Source organism: Solanum dulcamara, chromosome 2, assembly GCF_947179165.1.
Source record: "Solanum dulcamara chromosome 2, daSolDulc1.2, whole genome shotgun sequence".
In the NCBI taxonomy this organism is placed as follows: domain Eukaryota; kingdom Viridiplantae; phylum Streptophyta; class Magnoliopsida; order Solanales; family Solanaceae; genus Solanum; species Solanum dulcamara.
The window spans coordinates 3,587,587-3,604,982 of record NC_077238.1 but is presented as its reverse complement, the minus strand read 5'-3'; the positions used below and the strand labels follow the sequence as shown (position 1 = coordinate 3,604,982).

Below are 17,396 nucleotides of genomic sequence, written 5' to 3'. Positions count from 1 at the left end.
CTAGTAAGAGATCAAGTGATTTTTCAAATGAGGGTCTCAAATTCAAAACTCCTGCCATGCTTTCTCGATCGATGTTGCACGAAACTTACCTAACGTTATATATCTTTCTTGTGTCATTTCTAGGTTATTATATTGAAGCACGATTTATCTTGTGTGTATCTAAAACATAGCAATTGTCAATTCATTATAAAAAGGAAAAAAACATAAACTGAAAACAAACAACTAACATATGATAACACAACATGTGGATCAACATGAATTATCGTTCAATGATGAGACTATTTCATTATTAATTAGAAGTTTCGAATTTATGCATTTGGTACAGGAAAAATTTTATTAGGAGCGTTATTTCAAATAGACTCCAATGCAGGTTTCCGACATGGAATGAAAAAACAAAAAAAAAACAACAAGAAAACAACATGTGGAACCAAACTAGTCCTGACCCAATCACCTAACCTCACTATTGTTCCTTCCTCCTCTGAAATTCTAACTGTCAACAAAAAAACACAAAAAATTTTCAAATCTCTATGAAATCAATAATTCATGGAGATAAGAAAATCTTGATCCACCATCTTCCTCTCTTTCTTCCCATCCCCCAATTAAACTAACTTTAACGGTACAGAACAACCCAACAAAAATCCAACTCTTTTTTTCACTTTTTCAGCAATCAAAATCGAATCTTGAATTCTTGATAACATTATTTTCTTGATTTTCCCATTCCTTTTTTTTCTTTCCAAGATAACTTTGTCTTCTTGTTCTTTCAATAGTAGTTAAAAATCAAATCTTTTTTTTTCTTGTCTCAATGCAACCCCCTAACCTTCTTCCTATTTCTAACCCCAATTCACCACCATCAATGCTGATCCCAACATCCTCTGCTACTGCTGATACAATGTTACTCAGATCAGAGTCCCATATTATACCCTCATCTTCTTCATCAACCATACTTCTTGTTCAAGATGATGATGATTCAAAGATTGAGGCAAAACCCCTTCTTTCTAGAGCTTTTAGTTACTCTTCTTCTTTGTCGTCTAATCTTGTTATGCAGCAGCAGAGGAGGCGACGTATTGCCAGTGAAAGCTCCCTTTTGTCTGGAGCTGTTGAGGGTTGTCGAAGAGGAGTGGGAAGGGCTGCTTCTGATACTTATGTTGTAACTAAGCTTTGCTTTAGACTCTTACGATATCTCGGGTAATACTTCTTTTTATTAAACTATGTTCTGTTTATAATGTTTTATTTAGTATGATGATGATGATATGCAATGATCTTAAATGAAGAACCGAAGATTCATATAAGCGACCTCAACTTGTTTGGGATTAAGGCGTAGTTGTTGTATTCTCATTATAATGTTTTATTTAGTATGATTATGATGATGATATGAATGACACTTAAATGAAGTAGTGGGGATTATTATAGCCAGTCACAACTTATTTGGAACTTAGGCCTAGTTGTTGTATTCTGGTTATAATGGTTTTATTTAGTGTGATGACAATGATATGAAATGAGCTAAAATGAAGAACCAAAGATTCATATAGGCGACCCCAACTTGTTTGGGATTGAGGCGTAGTTGTTGTATTTTGGTTAGAATGTCTTATTTAGTATGATAATGGTATGAATGAGCTTAAATGAAGCAGTGGAGATTCATATTAGCCGATCCCAACTTGTTTGGATCTAAGGTGTGGTTGTTGTATTTTGATTATGATGGTTTTATTTGGTGTGATGATGATATGAGATGAGCTTAAATGAAGTACCGGAGATTCATATAGGCGACCCCAACTTGTTTGAGATTGAGGTGTAGTTGTTGTATTTTGGTTATAGTGTTTTATTTAGTAGGATGATGATGATATGAATGAGCTTAAATGAAGAACCGAAGATTCATATAGGCGATCCCAAGTTGTTTGGAACTGAGACGTAATTGTTGTATTCTGGTTATAATGGTTTTATTTAGTATGATGATGATGATATGAATGAAGCTTAAATGAAGTAGTGGATATTCATATAGTCGACCCCAACTTGCTTGGGATTGAGGTGTAGTTGTTGTATTATGGTTATAATGGTTTTATTTAGTATGATGATGATATGGAGTGAGCTTAAATGAAGAAGTGGAGATTCGTAGAGCCCGACCCCAACTTGATTGGGATTGAGGCGTAGTTGATGTATTCTGGTTAAAATGGTTTTATTGGTTACATGTTTGAATTTGTGTATTGGTTTTGTCTTCTGGAAAGTTTGAAGTTCTGAATTTTAATTATTTTAAGGGAAAAAGATCCAAATTTGCCTCTATGCTATCTGGAATTGCTCAAATTTGTGATTTATTACAATTTTTGTTCATTCATACCTTGGCTGCAGCAAATCGTTACACATGTGTCTTGTATTTATCCTTGCTACCAACCAACTCCAGCATGCACGTGTCCAAATACTTCGAGGAAAGACGGTTTAAATTTATCCCTCAATTTTTGTCTATGATTTACAATTACCTGTTGGAGCTCCTTTAGGGGTCAAGGGGAAAAATGAGACTTTTGTCCTAATTGTGAGAGTAAAATTAGGCAAAGTTTTACTAAGGCCAAAGTTGCTTAATTTTGAGTAGTACAGGGGCAATTTTGACCCTCTTCCCTTATTTTAATGTCTTAGATTGAGTTGATGATAAGATTGGCTTTATGTATGTTTGTATCTTTTCTGTAAGTACAATCTTAGAGTTTTTGGTCGAAAGAAACAGAGAGAAATTGGATTTCTTTTGGTGTTTTATGACTTTTATGTGAACATACTAAGGAAAAATGTTTCCTAATATGTTTCGATCATGTCTGTTCATGGAATAGGAATAAGTATTGCTATTTGCTGCCTAGCCACAAAAGGTAGGCTCTTTTAAACCAGAGTATGCTTTATGAGACCTTAAGTAAAACAATCTCCCCTTTTCTACAGTTAAGGAAATTTACTAGTAAGAAGATATTTGAATGAGATACCTATGGAACTATAATCATTTACTTTATCGACTAGAGAACATTATTTAGTATGCACGACAATGGGGTCGTAATTTCAATTGCTAAAATTTAGTGTTGCACATTGCTAGTCTTATGTGTTTCTGAAAGATTATACCTGCTCAAAATTTATAAGTGGTCTAGCCTTACATGTAACCAAGATTTTGCCAGCTTGGGAGACAACACTAATTAGGAGTATGTTTCCTTATAGAGTTTACGATCAATTATACTTCAGGTGTTAGGAAAGACTTATCATACTAATGAGTAAGTGCACCCGTCTTATTTCACCTTTCATGTAGTTTAATGTGTTATTGGAAGTAGTATGAGATGAATGAGAAGGCAACCGATTATACCTGAACTTACACGGAATACAGTCATACAGAACAAAGAGAGTAGTTAACTTGAGGGACAGGAGCAGACGCCATAACTGGCAGTAAGATTATGTTGTTCACCTTCACTTCTAATGATTGAAGATAAGTTTTTAGCCACGGGATTATATTTGGTGGGCTGGCTTTTACCTTGCATATTCAAGAAGCTGCTTACGAACAATGACAAGTTGGAAGTGAAGTGGAAGGAATAAGCTTTTCCTGCAAGCCTCCTAGGAATGAATTCTCTCCCGGCCTCCTTATCTTGCTAACCAAACTTTGGAGGGAGAAAACGCGTCTACTGATTTTCTTCTTTCCTCCATCAACATAAAAGAGTTATGCATGATAATTCCAACCTTTTCCATGCCAGGTTATCATGTTTTAGATCAGCATGTCCAAGTCACCTCCTAGATATCTGTGACCCTGCCATCTTAGATGGTCAAGTTAAAATTATGATTTCTCTCTATGACCTTATATGCCAAATATTCTCTCCTGAGAATAGATCGGTTCAGCTATCTGAAGGCTTCACACTATCAAATTTTACGCTACACAACGACTTTTTTGATATTCTTTATTGTTGCATATCAGTACAGCTATTTAAGTAGACTACTAATATTCAGCTTCTTCACTTGTTATGAAGAAACCACTTGATTGTTTATCACCCCAACGTTTCATTTCACCCTACCCTTTCATGAGGAGCTTTTAGAATTGCCTATCACTCTTTTAATATTTTCCTTTTTAGTTAGCCAATCAACGTCATTGCAATGCTCTCTTAGTACCTCTTTGAATATTCTAATCTTTGAGCTTGTCAATGCCGTTAGTGTCATTGCAAATTGAAATCTCTAACCTTTTCTTTGTCTCCTAGCCAAGTCTCACGTTACTGTTCCTAGGACCAAGATGTTTCTATAACTTCTGTCCCTTTCTCCCCCAATCTTTAGATGAAAATACTAGAACCCTTCAAATTGGTTATTTCAACTTGTCTGGGATGGAAATCAAATTTTAATTGGGAAATCAACCCCAAGAATGAAGCATTATTGTCCTCTGCTTAAATGCAATGTAAACACCATGGCCTGCATGTCTATGAACAAAGTTCTAATTGACATTTCTCTATAACTCGTCTTTCACTTTATTAGGTGTCCTTCTATTGCATAATACTCCGTTAGCACTTCTCCATCTCAATTATCTTATTATGAATCTATGTCTTATATCTTTTTATGTCGTATCCTATTAATGAATCTATGTCTTATATCTTAATATCTAGTATCATTTTCCTGGAACATCGAGTCTAAATATCTGAATCGTTTGCATTTAGGCATTACAAACCCGTCTAATGTCACCTCAATTTCACTCTTATTATGTTGGTTAAATTCGTCGTCCATATAGTTAGTGATACTTATCCTAAACCCTTACTCTTTAGGGTGCTTCGCAAGTGTTTTAGATTTTGATTGATGCCTAGCTAGTTTAGTCAATCAATAAAATATGGCATGTAAATAGCATATACAATGTAACTTTATTTTGTATTGTGTTTGTTAGCTCATCCAATATTAGGGTAAGTAAGTATGGTCTCTATGCACATCACTGGTGTCATTCCCACGGCTTTGATAGACCAAGTGGCACTGTTGTATTGAAATGATTGCTTGCACTTGTTGTTCCTATATTTTTCTTTGTTTTCTCCTGAAGTGAAAAATACTTTTCTTTTGCTCTAACTGGCAGATTGCTATGACATTGTACTCTTCAGTAATGAATGACTCGCTATCCATGAACGAGAATAAGAAATTTTTTGAACAGAAGCAGAAATTAAAATCTTGTAGAGATATATACATTTTACGAGGAATCGGAATCTCATAGAGATATATTCACCCCTCAAATTTTAATGTCATAGCTTAATGTATATAAAAATGCACTTCCTAAATTTTTTCTGGTCATCTATCTTTGTTCAGGGTAGGCTACAGATGGATCATCAGGTTTCTTGCCCTTGGCTGTTATGCTATGCTACTTATGCCTGGTTTTATTCAAGGTCTGAAATCTCGGATATGCCGTCTGAACACTTAAGACTTTAAATACCTTGATGACTTCATATGATCATATTTACATGTTACTCCCTCTGTTTCAAGTTGTTTGTGTGGTTTTGACTTGACATAGAGTTTAAGAAAGTAAAGAAGACTTTTGAATCTTGTGGTCTTAAATTAAAGATATGTAGAATGTACCAAAATGTGCTTTAATCTTGTGGTCTTAAATATGTCACGTGGAAAGTTAGATTTAAAGAGTTGCCAAAAAAGGAAAGAGGCATTCTTTTTGAAACGGACTAAAGAGGAATGTAAGACAAACAAATTGAAACAGAGGAAGTATTTTCTGGATATCGTCCTTTCCATTTTCCTTTTTTGTTTTTCTTCCTTTCTGCTTTTGCCCCTCGGATTTTGAATATAACGTCCATAAATAAATCATGCTTGTGTGATGCAGTTGGGTATTACTATTTCTATTCCAGTCAAGTGCGTAGAGGCATTGTTTATGGTGATCAACCGAGAAATAGGTATACTTTATAAAATTTATCCTTATTTTCATAGGATGCTTGAGCATACTTGTATGTCTTCATGGATTTATACATGGTTAAAGTCTCGTGGTGCAGGCTTGATCTGTACCTGCCAAGAAATATGAATGGGCCAAAGCCAGTTGTTGCATTTGTAACAGGTGGAGCATGGATCATTGGGTGCGTAATTAAGTCATTTCCTTCAATTACATCCATTTATCCTTATAACTGAGGAATATGCTGTGTTGCAAAATCTAGTCTGAGATGATATGACCTGGCAGCTTCTATATGTTTGTTAAGTGTGGAAACTGTTACATTTTCTTCAAACTATTCACATTATAAGCATCGAAAGCAGATCTATTAGCTTTTTCAGCATGAATATTTGAGGATTATTATTCCTCCTGCTTACACATGGCTACACCATAGAAGCTTTTACTTTACATTGTAATCAACACATAGATGAACAGTTACTCCTTATCTTGTTTAAGCAGATCAGACTGTTTTGATAAAATATTTGTTCTTAGTTATTCTTTCTTCTTTGCTTTACAGCTACAAAGCTTGGGGTTCTCTTCTAGGACAACAATTGTCAGAAAGAGACATTATCGTGGCATGCATTGATTACAGGTGATTACTGTTTCATCTGAGAAAAACAGTGCTTTCTTGGGCTTATTGTACTTTTGCATGATGGATCGTTTAGATGTATGAGTTTTGTAATTCATGCTCTCTATTTCTTGCACATTTGCGGGTTATTTAGTTTTCTGTTTTTTGTTTACGCAGGAAAGATTTGGGCATTTTGACTTATGTACCACATGATCGTTAATAGCTTTCTTATAATTTTCACAACCCACAACAATCCTGTGCGCTATGAAATGATACAACAGAACGAACTGGTCTTATATCAGAAAGGCGAAAGCAAGAATATTGATTTACCATATATGTGATGGTTCATCTAAAGAGCATTCCTTATTTTCCTTTCATCATAAAATGATCTTTCTGGCATCCAAACAAAAAAATCTTTCTCATAATATAACTTCTAACTCATCCGAAAGGAGCCAGCTAATATCATAGGGAAGTATTAATTTACCAAGTTGTAGAGAACTGAGAGGAGAACGATGTCCAAGATTTGATGTAAGCTCTGTGCAACCGAGGAAGACAAATTCCAAGTCAACTTTCTCCTGTTGTTTCTCTTACGTTGCATATACTATATGTTGGATCATTTGATGCGCGCTTCAATTGCACTTGTATGCAACTACTAGTCAGTTTTCAATAACTAAAGGCGTTACATTAATTGCTTGCAGAAATTTTCCTCAGGGAACAATTAGTGACATGGTTAAGGATGCTTCTCAAGGTATCTCTTTTGTTTGCAACAAGATTGCTGAATATGGAGGTGATCCTAACAGGTAGCTGAGTTGTTTTCTCCTTACATTCTCATGAATAATTCCCTCAAATTAAGAATGAAATATCGTGGTCTATTTTCTTCTAGAATTTACTTAATGGGACAATCCGCTGGTGCACATATTGCTACATGTGCTCTCTTGGAGCAGGCAATCAAGGAGACTGGTGCGGAACAGAGAGCTTCTTGGAGTGTCTCCCAAATAAAGGCGTATTTTGGTCTATCTGGCGGGTAAGTTCTTGTTCAAGTCCCTCGGACTAGAACACTTAGGAGTCTTTGATACTTCTTCCTATAGGTCTTTTTAAAACCTTAAATTGCCAGATGAAGTTAGAATTTCAATTGAATATAGTCCAGATTTTGTTTTATTTGAACCGAGGGTCTATCAGAAACAACCTCTCTAAAGGTCTGCGCACACTAGGTATGTTGTTGTTGTTGAATGATATACGAAGTTCATTAGATTCCATGATATTTGCTTATGATTTTCCATCAACTTGCAAAATCGATGTCATTTCTGTTTCTTTTAGAGCTCAAAATTTTACTTTGCTCAAAATTTTACTTGTTTATTAAAAAAGCATGTACTTAGCAATTGTTGCTATAGAAGCTATAAGTTGCTTAATAAGGTCACTGGCAAAATGATTAATGAATTATCTCTTTTCTTGCTTTTGGTAGTGGAGTTGATTGAACTAATACTCCATATTTTAAAACATGATCAGGTATAATATCCTTAAGCTTGTTGATCACTTCCATAGCCGAGGTTTGTACCGTTCAATTTTTCTAAGGTATATATATTACTGACTTCTGGTACTATATGAATGCTTTTCCGAATGCATACTGCTATCAAAATTTTCCAGTACATATTGCTGATATTGTTTTTAGTACTTGCACAGCATAATGGAAGGGGAACAAGGTCTGAGACGATACTCACCAGAAGTAATGGCACAGGACCCGAACGCTAAAAATGCTGTTTCTCTTCTTCCTCCTATTGTCCTTTTCCATGGTACTGCAGATTATTCCATTCCTTGTGATTCCAGGTCAGGACCTCCTCTTCATATACTTATTTACTGTTGCTATAACTGCACCACGTACAATTCAGTTACTAAATTTAGAATTGTGTCATTCTTATTGAGATTGACTAAAAAGGAAAGGGTGTCGCATAAATTGAGACGGAGGGAGAAACTTTTATGCTTAATAGTTTCAAGTTCTCCATGAGTGGAAATTTTGGGAAGAGCCAATAGTTTTTTATGCCTGATATAGTAAGTTGGATTGAGTTTATCTGAACAAGATATTCAGGCTTGCCCAATCATTCCTTCATGATCTAGTTTTTGAGGTTGAGCTACGCCAAAATTTCTTTTCTTAACAAGGTACCAAAGTCAGAGTCATCCAAATTCGTGGTTTATCTACTGTTGGGCCTTCATTTTATGATGTTATATTGTCTAAACCCTAGATTTCCATCCTGGTCATGCAAGGGGGTGTTGAGTGTCTTACAAGGGAAATAGACTGTTGTCTCCTTATATGATTTTGGGCATTCCTCACCTCAACAACAACGTACTCAGTGTATTCCCACAAGTGGGGTTTGGGGAGGGTAGGATGTATGCAGACCTTACCTCTACCTTTTTGGGTAGAGAGGCTGTTTCCTATAAGACTCTCGGCTCAAAAGAAATGTAACTGATGCAGGAAAGTAAGAAAGAAAAGGAGACAACAAAATAACAAATGTACAGAACAAGTGTAGCAACAAATATTAATACTCATTGGATAAAAGGAAACTACCTCGACTACCTACTAACCTTTTACCTTAATCATCGACCCTTATCCCGTAATGTCTAAGGTCATGTCCTCATTCAGCTAAAGCTCCCTTCATGAGCTAATTTTGTTAAGTCGGGCCCGAGGTCCACTTAACAATATCTGTCTTATTTTCTGTATGGACACCTCGTTGTCTTTAATTACATGCCACCGCCAACCCTATCGGTCCAATTCATTGGGACTTTTCTTGTTTGTCTGAGGCCCTCTACCCATCATATATCAGGTATATCAGAACTTTCGTTGTAAAACCTAGTATTGTATCAACGGGCTTAAAAGTGCTCATCAAACAAGTGCGCCAAAAGGAAGTGGGAGGTGGTCTCACAAGTCACAGGCAGAACCAATATAACCAAGAATAAGGATAGCTGATCTTGATTGCTCTCCCTTAATGCGTAAATTCCCCATCTTGAGGCACTTCCAGTGGATGCAGCGAGCTTTTGTTACTAGGATATAAGTCCTCGGTCAAGGAACACCTGATAGTATTTCTGGTAAAGCGATCATTGAGCTCCCGACGTCTCTCTCCATCCTCCTGTAACGGATGATGTATAGGTTGATATGAATAACTATGGAGCAGAGAGAAACTGGTTAATTAATCATAGAACATAGTGGCTGCATGTATATGGAAAGGTAGCCCGTAAAATCATCTCCACAAGGTCCAAACTAGTTGGATAATGTGTCGATGAGATGAACAGTGAACATTTGACCTTCAATTAGGAGGACTTTTTTTTCAAAATGACATGTGCTTATTTTGCGCTATTCTGCACGGTTATTCTTTTCAAATAATATATATATTTTGTAGATCCAAATATCTTTTGCTAACGTATTTCACTTAATCCAGCAAGAGTTTTGCTGATACTCTTAAAGGTCTTGGTGTCAAAGCTGAATGTATCCTATATGAAGGAAAGACGCATACAGATTTGTTTCTTCAGGTAACTTATCATGCCTCAGTTTGCTTATATCGCGAAAAGGTCTCACACATATTTTAGTCTTTCCCTTATTCGCGCTTGATTTTTTTTCCTTCTGATTATTGCTTTGCTGACGTTTAGGATCCAATGAGAGGTGGAATAGATGATATGTTAGATGATCTAATTACGATAATTCATGGTGATAACTCTGAAACCATCAGAGCAAATTCGACTCCAACAAAACGCCTTGTACCTGAGTTCATGTTGCAGATGGCTCGAAGTGTTAGCCCCTTTTAACGATCATTCTACTACTCTTCCATTTATTCAATGGGATCATTTTGAGCTCGATTAATCGCCGTAGCTTTCGATTAGATTTACTTTGATCCTCTTTTTCCTATTTATTCTTTGTTTTAGTCAGTTTAAAGTGAACTTGCTAACAAAAGTAGCTATAAAAATAGGTCATTCTTGGAAGAGAAGACCCTTCACTCAATTATTCTTATTGTAATATATTTTGTAAGTCTTTTCTATTAGCTATACTGTGTCTCCTACAAGAACAGTTAATGGAACTTCAAAGTGTTTTTGGGTAAAAGGAGTTTCCTGCAAGTTTCTTCCCCTTTATATATGTCTTCCTGTCACAATACCTTTTTCTAGCCAAGAATTCATTATTAATCGAATTGAAGCGGATTCGATTCACCGATAAATGAAAGATCTATCGTTTTAACACTCAAGAAAGAAAAAAACTTAAAGAATAGGATGCGTTATTAAGACAAGAGAACTATGGACAAACAAGCAAGACGGTGGACGAATATAAAAAGGTTGATGCGAGATGCAAGGAGCTGTTTTCTCTAGAAAGATTGTATACATCTCACGCAAAAAGATTTGTCTAAGCAATCTCTTTGAGATTTTTAAATAGTCAATATCAAAATTTGCTTTTTATGTCTACCGATGATGTGATGATAATTCAGAAGATTTTTTTCACAAAGAAGGGTCATGTTCTTATGGGTTCAAGTGTTCAGGCTCTTCCCTTGATATGGCTAGGTGTGAATCAACTTCACGATTCAATGGATTTCCTAAAATTGGATGAGACAAGGTGAACTGGAATAAACTGATTGATTCAGGTAACGATATGTTTTTCTTTCATCTAAATATTTTGCTTCTTTGGGTTGGCTCTTTTATATGTCACTGTTTCTATTCTTTTTTTTTTTCTTTTTTTCTTTTTTTATGTTTGGGACTTTTTAATTTTAATATCTCCATCTATTTCCTAATAATACTCTCTTGTAGGGAAGGTAAAAACTTACCCGAGTGTTTACATCAAATATTTTAACTTAATTAATTAAGTAATTTAATAACATACGGTCTCGGAGACTGCTTAGCCTCAAATGGCAACAAAATTATCAACTCTTCTTCTTCAACATCCCTTATGTTTATTTGAGAGCCAAACTGATATCATTCTTGGGTTACTTGATGTTTATGCCTCATATTATGTTAATCATGCTCCAGTTGGTAGGTGTGAACATGCCTAGGTATCAAATTTCTCACATCAGTTGTCGATGGTTGATATATTAACCATGCTTCAGTTGGTATGTAACGATCTGTCCCCGTCGTTAGAAATAAGCCAATGAGGAAGGATTTCAGGCCAAAAAATTTTGGGTAGTAACTTCGAAAAAATTTAGCCTAGGCAAGACTTGGACGAATTCTGAGCCAGGTAAAGGCTAGGGTGATAAGGTGAATGATGGGAGATCAAATCTCTAATTTGATGGGATGATAGCCAGGACGACACGGAGCATTTACGGCTTTCCGAAATCGCATTCGGGCGACTAAAATCCCGGAATCAAAGTTTGCGTGAAAGGTATATTTTAATACGTCTTGAAAAGAGGGTATGTTGTAAATGGAGAGACTTGGAGACTCTTTACGAGCTCTCTGTCTCCGCCTATCCCGCCAGAGCGAGGCCGCCAGGGCGGGACAGTCGCAGGACTTAAGTCGTGAAAACCCCCAGAATGGTCTTTTTCTGCAAAAATAGTTTCTAGAACGACATGAGGCGACCTAGGGCGATTTTCATTGATTTTCCACGGATTTCCACGCTTAAGGTAAGGATTTTACTCACTAAATTCATCATTTGATTCCTAGAACATAGAAATTATGGTTGATAATCATTGGGGGAGGGTTTGAACTGAAAACTAAAGGTGGAAAATATCCCTACGGTGAGGTGAGGATCATGGGTTGGCCTAGGGTGCGAATTGTAGTATATTTCATGATAGTTAGGTCATTGTGTTGATCCTTTATATGTATTTACTATTTTCTAGACTAAGAACGAGAAGAATGAATCTGAAAAGGTAAGGCTCTTGCATTATAAGGTTGTTGAAACTTGAAATTAAGGTAGGTGATGGTCTAGTTTTCAGTATGTGTTTCATATACCTGTTAAATTGCTTTATGATATGCATGTGCGTATATGAATAGGGAAACATACTAGATTATGTGCGAAATGATCACTTGCTGGCCTGTTTTTGTGATAAATCTATTCTTGATAATATAATGTCGTAAATACTTAATGTATTTATAATTATGGTATGTTTAGGATCGGATGTCACGTTTCAACATATAATTGGATCGGGTGTCACGTTCTGACTCATATTTGAATTGGGTGTCACGTTCCAACACAAAGTTGATTGTTTATAGGCCAAGAGGACCCTTGTGTGAAGTTATAGCATGTGAAAAATATTGAGTTGTGATATTGCTGAATATGGTTGAACTTGAGACTTGCTGGCTTGTTCTGTATACGTATATGTCTATTGTGTTAAATTTACTTGTCTATGATCCGCTTACTGGCTAACCGCGTAATCCTACCAGTACACTGTTGTTTTTGTGTACTGATACTACACTTGCTCTGTCTTTTGTTGAGTACAGAACATATTCAGCTGGTTACGGAGAGACCTCGTCTAGAGGAGTAGTGATCTTGCTTGAGTCTAAGGATGAGCTATTCTGTCATGCTGCCGTGGACTTTCTCATCTATTCTTAGTCCCTTTTCGGGACCTAGATGTTCAAACTTTTTGTTAACTCTTAGTGTCATCTTTTGGGAATTGCATGTCCCTTTCTAGACTTGTTTAGTTTTTAGAGTTTTGGTACGATGACTTTCAGTTCATAGGATGTTTTACTTCCGCATGTTTTGGGTTGATAACTAGGTATTTTCTGAATTTGTGGAAACTCAGCATTTATTCTTGATTTAAACCTTCTTCCGCATCTTTAAGCTTGTTGTATACTTTGCGATTATTGTTGTTGGGCTATTTAAAATGGTTCTTCCACCGAAAATTTAGAGTGGGTGCCAGTCACGGCGGGTCGGGGTCGTGACATGGTTGGTGTGAACATGCGTAAGTATCAAATTTCTCACATTAGTTGTCGATGGGTGATTTAGTTACCAACGTCTTATTCTCACATCATAAGCTAGCATCTGTAGTTGAGCCAGACACAAGGTCCATTTCTTAATATACGGGGTTTTTAGTTGCTCTGTTGGTTTACTCTTCAAAAGTATTTTTTGTATTGATTAATCAAACACATGCTACGTCTCACCAAAAGTAAAACACTTTTCAAAATAAATTAACTTTAGAAATTTGACCAAACAAACTACTCAAGATTTAGAACATCATATTCATCAAGTTAGGAGGACTTGACCAAGTACAATGTTATGAATTAAATGTTGAGAAAATTACAACGAAATATCATCCGGCCATCTAATTTATAAAATATGTATATAATGTAGTGTATAATGTCTATTTTATATTAAATATGCATACAAATGATATATACCTATATAGAATATATACAACTGAAATATATAAATAGTATATACTTGGATCTAGGGCTACACAGGGTAAACCGATAAACCGCATCAAACCGACAAACCAAACCAAATCGGAAAAAAAACCCGACTAGTGGTTTGGTTTGACTTGGTTTGGTGTTTGGAAAAAAAAACCCGACCATTATAGGATTGATTTGGTTTTAACTAAAAAAAGTCAAATCGAACCCAAACCGACCCGATTATAGATATACTACTTTTAAATTATGTTATACATAAAAATATTTATTAAAATATAATTTATAAATTTTTTTTAAAATTTTTTCATAATTTTTGTTTTCTTTCTTACATTTAGATTTGGACTTGAGAAGCCCATCTAAATAATATACAAAAAAACCCATCTTATAAAGTTATATTATAAAATTAAAACTTCAAACAATGTTCTGCCTTCATCTTATATGTTGATATTTTGTACTAGAACTCTTTTTAAAAAGCACTGCTCTATGCTTTTTATTAAATACTATAAAAAATTTGAGAAACCCGAAAAAATCCAAAACCCCCCCAAAAAAACAAAAAAACCCAAAAATTCCAAAAAAAAACCGAAAAACCCGAGAAAAATTGATATCGAAAAACCCGACTTTTATTAATTTGGTTTGGTTTATAGATTTAATAACCCAACACAAATAATTTAATTTGATTTGTAAAAAATTCGAACCTACCTGATCCATGTACACCCCTACTTGGATCATATTGTGAAACGTTAGTGCAAAACTCCAAGTCAAGCCCCATAATTTCACTCAAATTCATACATATATTCCACCAATGGACCCCTAAATGTTAGCCGAAAAGACTCCAAAGTCAAGCCCTATAAAGAAATATGAAAGTGAATTTTTTTCCTAAACATTAAAGAGTCCACACGTTTATGAATTGTTTATCAATGTTCCCTTGAGAAATATTATAAAAGGACTTAGCATGTAAGCTTATTGATTAACATAATCACCTCATATAATAGAATTAGTTCCCTTTTCTCCAATTTGATCTCCATGAATCACAAAGCATTACTCTTAGCTTGTTTTGTCATAATCCTCTGTCTATCCTCAACAACCTATGGGAGATTACCAGGTGAAGTACTAATCCTTTCACTATAATATTGTAATCTATATGTATGATCCAAGAGATATATCCCAACTCTTTTTAATAGAAAATTATATTTTTTATATATATTTAAAATTATTTTTGTATGTATATTATAGTAGATGCTGAACTCCTATGGACTTATTAATTTGTGTGTTTAGTTCTTCATATTAACGAAAATTCTGACTCCATCATTCGTAATGTTACTGTACCTTTTATACATTTTTCCTTTTCAAATTTTATCTTAAATTTTTTATTTTTATAAAAATGACTCCATTTAAATTATATTCTAATATGTTTAAATCAGATTTCTTGTTTGTAGAAAAACTACAGTAAAACAACCAAATATTATTTATAAAAAATTATAACCAAACACAACTCCATCTTCAATTCCAACTTAAAATTTTTCAAATAAAATAAAAATTATTTGTAATAGTATGTAGTAACTCATATATGAGATCTAATCTATGGTATTAATATGTGCCTATCTATTTTGAGATATTACTATTTAGCAGATTTAATTGTATGTTTCAGAAAAATCAATCAAGTTTGGTGATTTTGCTGCTTTTTAGAAAGATATAATATTTAAATATGCCCTTTAATTTGATTTCAGATGACATCGTCTATGTCCGCCAACTTTGTAACGGATTTAATTGTATGTTTCGGCTATATTAATCAAGTTGGGTGATTTTGTTAGTTTTTTAAAAGGCATAATATATAAATATGTCACTTAACTTGATCTTGATCTTAACTAACATTTATGTCCTCCAACTTTGAGTGTGCATACGTAGACACTTAAACTTGTATAAAGTTTAACTCGTAGGCACATGTGTTCAACATGACAATTCGTGTGAGATACATTCCAACTGACATACTTAAGCATCTACTTGAGTACACCCAAAATTGAAGGGCATAGGTGTCACTTAAAGTTAAATTACAGAGAATATCTATGTATTATGTCTTTTAAAAATTGGGAGGCTTAAATCATATTTTAAAAAACTTATATTCAATTCCTAAATATTCTTTACATAACATGACCTCATTTTTTTAAAAATAAAATAAAAAATATTTTTTTTCATAGCCAAGCTCCCGTTAATAGTATTTCAATTTTCTATAATACCTTAAATTTTTTCCCCAAATTTAAATATTACTTGTATGATGTATAACTTAATTTCTCTTTGAATATAGGTTATAGATGCAGTGACTATAAATTTCGAGAAGAATCGTGTCCACCACGTAGATCCCTCTTTGTTAAATTAACTATGTTGGGACCAATTAAACCCATTGGACCTGAAATTTCAACATCGCCATCTGGTAAAAGTTTTGCGCAAAATTTATTATTCCATCCGCCTCAATTTATTTGATATTGTTTATTGTATGCAAGTTTAAAGCAAAAGTATCAGGACACATTTAGGTTACTTCACGGGTTGATTAGCTGACCCATCTAACGGTTCAACCCATCAAATTTTGGAAGAAATTAAGTTTTTATGTTTATTTATATATTATACCTCAAAATTATTTACACTAACAATTTATATAACTTATATATATATTTTTCAATATTACAGATCCATTATTTACACCTTTTCTTCTTTACATGTTTGCAGATCATGGACCATAAGCAGAGATTGAGTAACAAAAAAATTCTATTGAGCAAGAATTTTATATTATATTTATGTTTAATTATATATGGTGTTGGAGTTAAACAATTGTATTCCATGATATATCTTCAATGGAATTAAGCTACTAAATAAAGAATACTTATGTTACTCAAGTTGAATTATGCTTGCAATTTGTAATTAATAAGGAATTAATACTTGTGTTAATTAAGGGTAATTATCACTTTTAGTTCTTCAAATAATTGGTAAATTTTGATTTTGGAAATTGTGATTTCTGGTATAAGCATGTTTAACCTTTAATTTAATGGTATTGCACACTTTTGGTCCCTCTGGTTGTGATTTTTTACAAGTTTAACAGATTATTAAGTGTTGAATCATTTAATTAATGAATGTAGTTCCTCTAAATAGTTCAAAAATCAAGTATTTCCTATATAAAGAGACCAACCATACACATTTATTTTAGTTAATCCTATTTTCTATGTTCCAACTACAAATTACCGCCGATTTTAGGTAACAAATATCTATGGTTAATAAATAGACCCCAAAAATGCTAATATGAATAAATCATAAAATGGTAAAACAATAACATATTCGGGCAGATCTCACGAAACATAGAGATTGTTTTCGATAGACCTTTAACACAGAAAAAAGTTACTACAACTTATCCTTCCCACGAGGATAAGCACACTAGCTAAAACCAAATAATGTCTAATGGACAATTAGTTCCAAGTAAAATAACTACAATAATTCAATTCTAATCACCAATATTTAATGTCTATTGAGTTTAAGCCTTATGCTGTAAAAATCAGTTATACTATTTATAAGTTGCTCTTAATTAGATAATCACAAGTGAAATTTTAAATAGCATTAGTATAATTTAGTAAAAATGACCAAAATGAG

At 34.1% G+C, this 17,396-nt stretch overlaps 1 protein-coding gene and 1 long non-coding RNA gene across 2 annotated transcripts; both read left to right on the top strand.

Annotated features, from left to right (window-relative positions):
• The first annotated feature begins 421 nt into the window (after nucleotides 1-421).
• Nucleotides 422-10,542, top strand: LOC129880007 (probable isoprenylcysteine alpha-carbonyl methylesterase ICMEL1). Its single transcript, XM_055953809.1, has 11 exons — nucleotides 422-1,185; nucleotides 5,272-5,348; nucleotides 5,792-5,861; nucleotides 5,958-6,038; nucleotides 6,408-6,482; nucleotides 7,157-7,258; nucleotides 7,342-7,482; nucleotides 7,965-8,030; nucleotides 8,139-8,282; nucleotides 9,887-9,977; nucleotides 10,095-10,542. The coding sequence occupies exons 1-11, from the start codon at nucleotides 803-805 to the stop codon at nucleotides 10,248-10,250; spliced, it is 1,386 nt and encodes a 461-aa protein (XP_055809784.1). The 5' UTR covers nucleotides 422-802; the 3' UTR covers nucleotides 10,251-10,542.
• A 4,101-nt stretch (nucleotides 10,543-14,643) lies between these two features.
• LOC129874419 (uncharacterized) lies at nucleotides 14,644-16,822 on the top strand. Its single transcript, XR_008762882.1, has 3 exons — nucleotides 14,644-14,865; nucleotides 16,066-16,191; nucleotides 16,485-16,822. It is a non-coding gene; the product is annotated as an uncharacterized LOC129874419 (long non-coding RNA).
• Nucleotides 16,823-17,396: the final 574 nt, after the last annotated feature.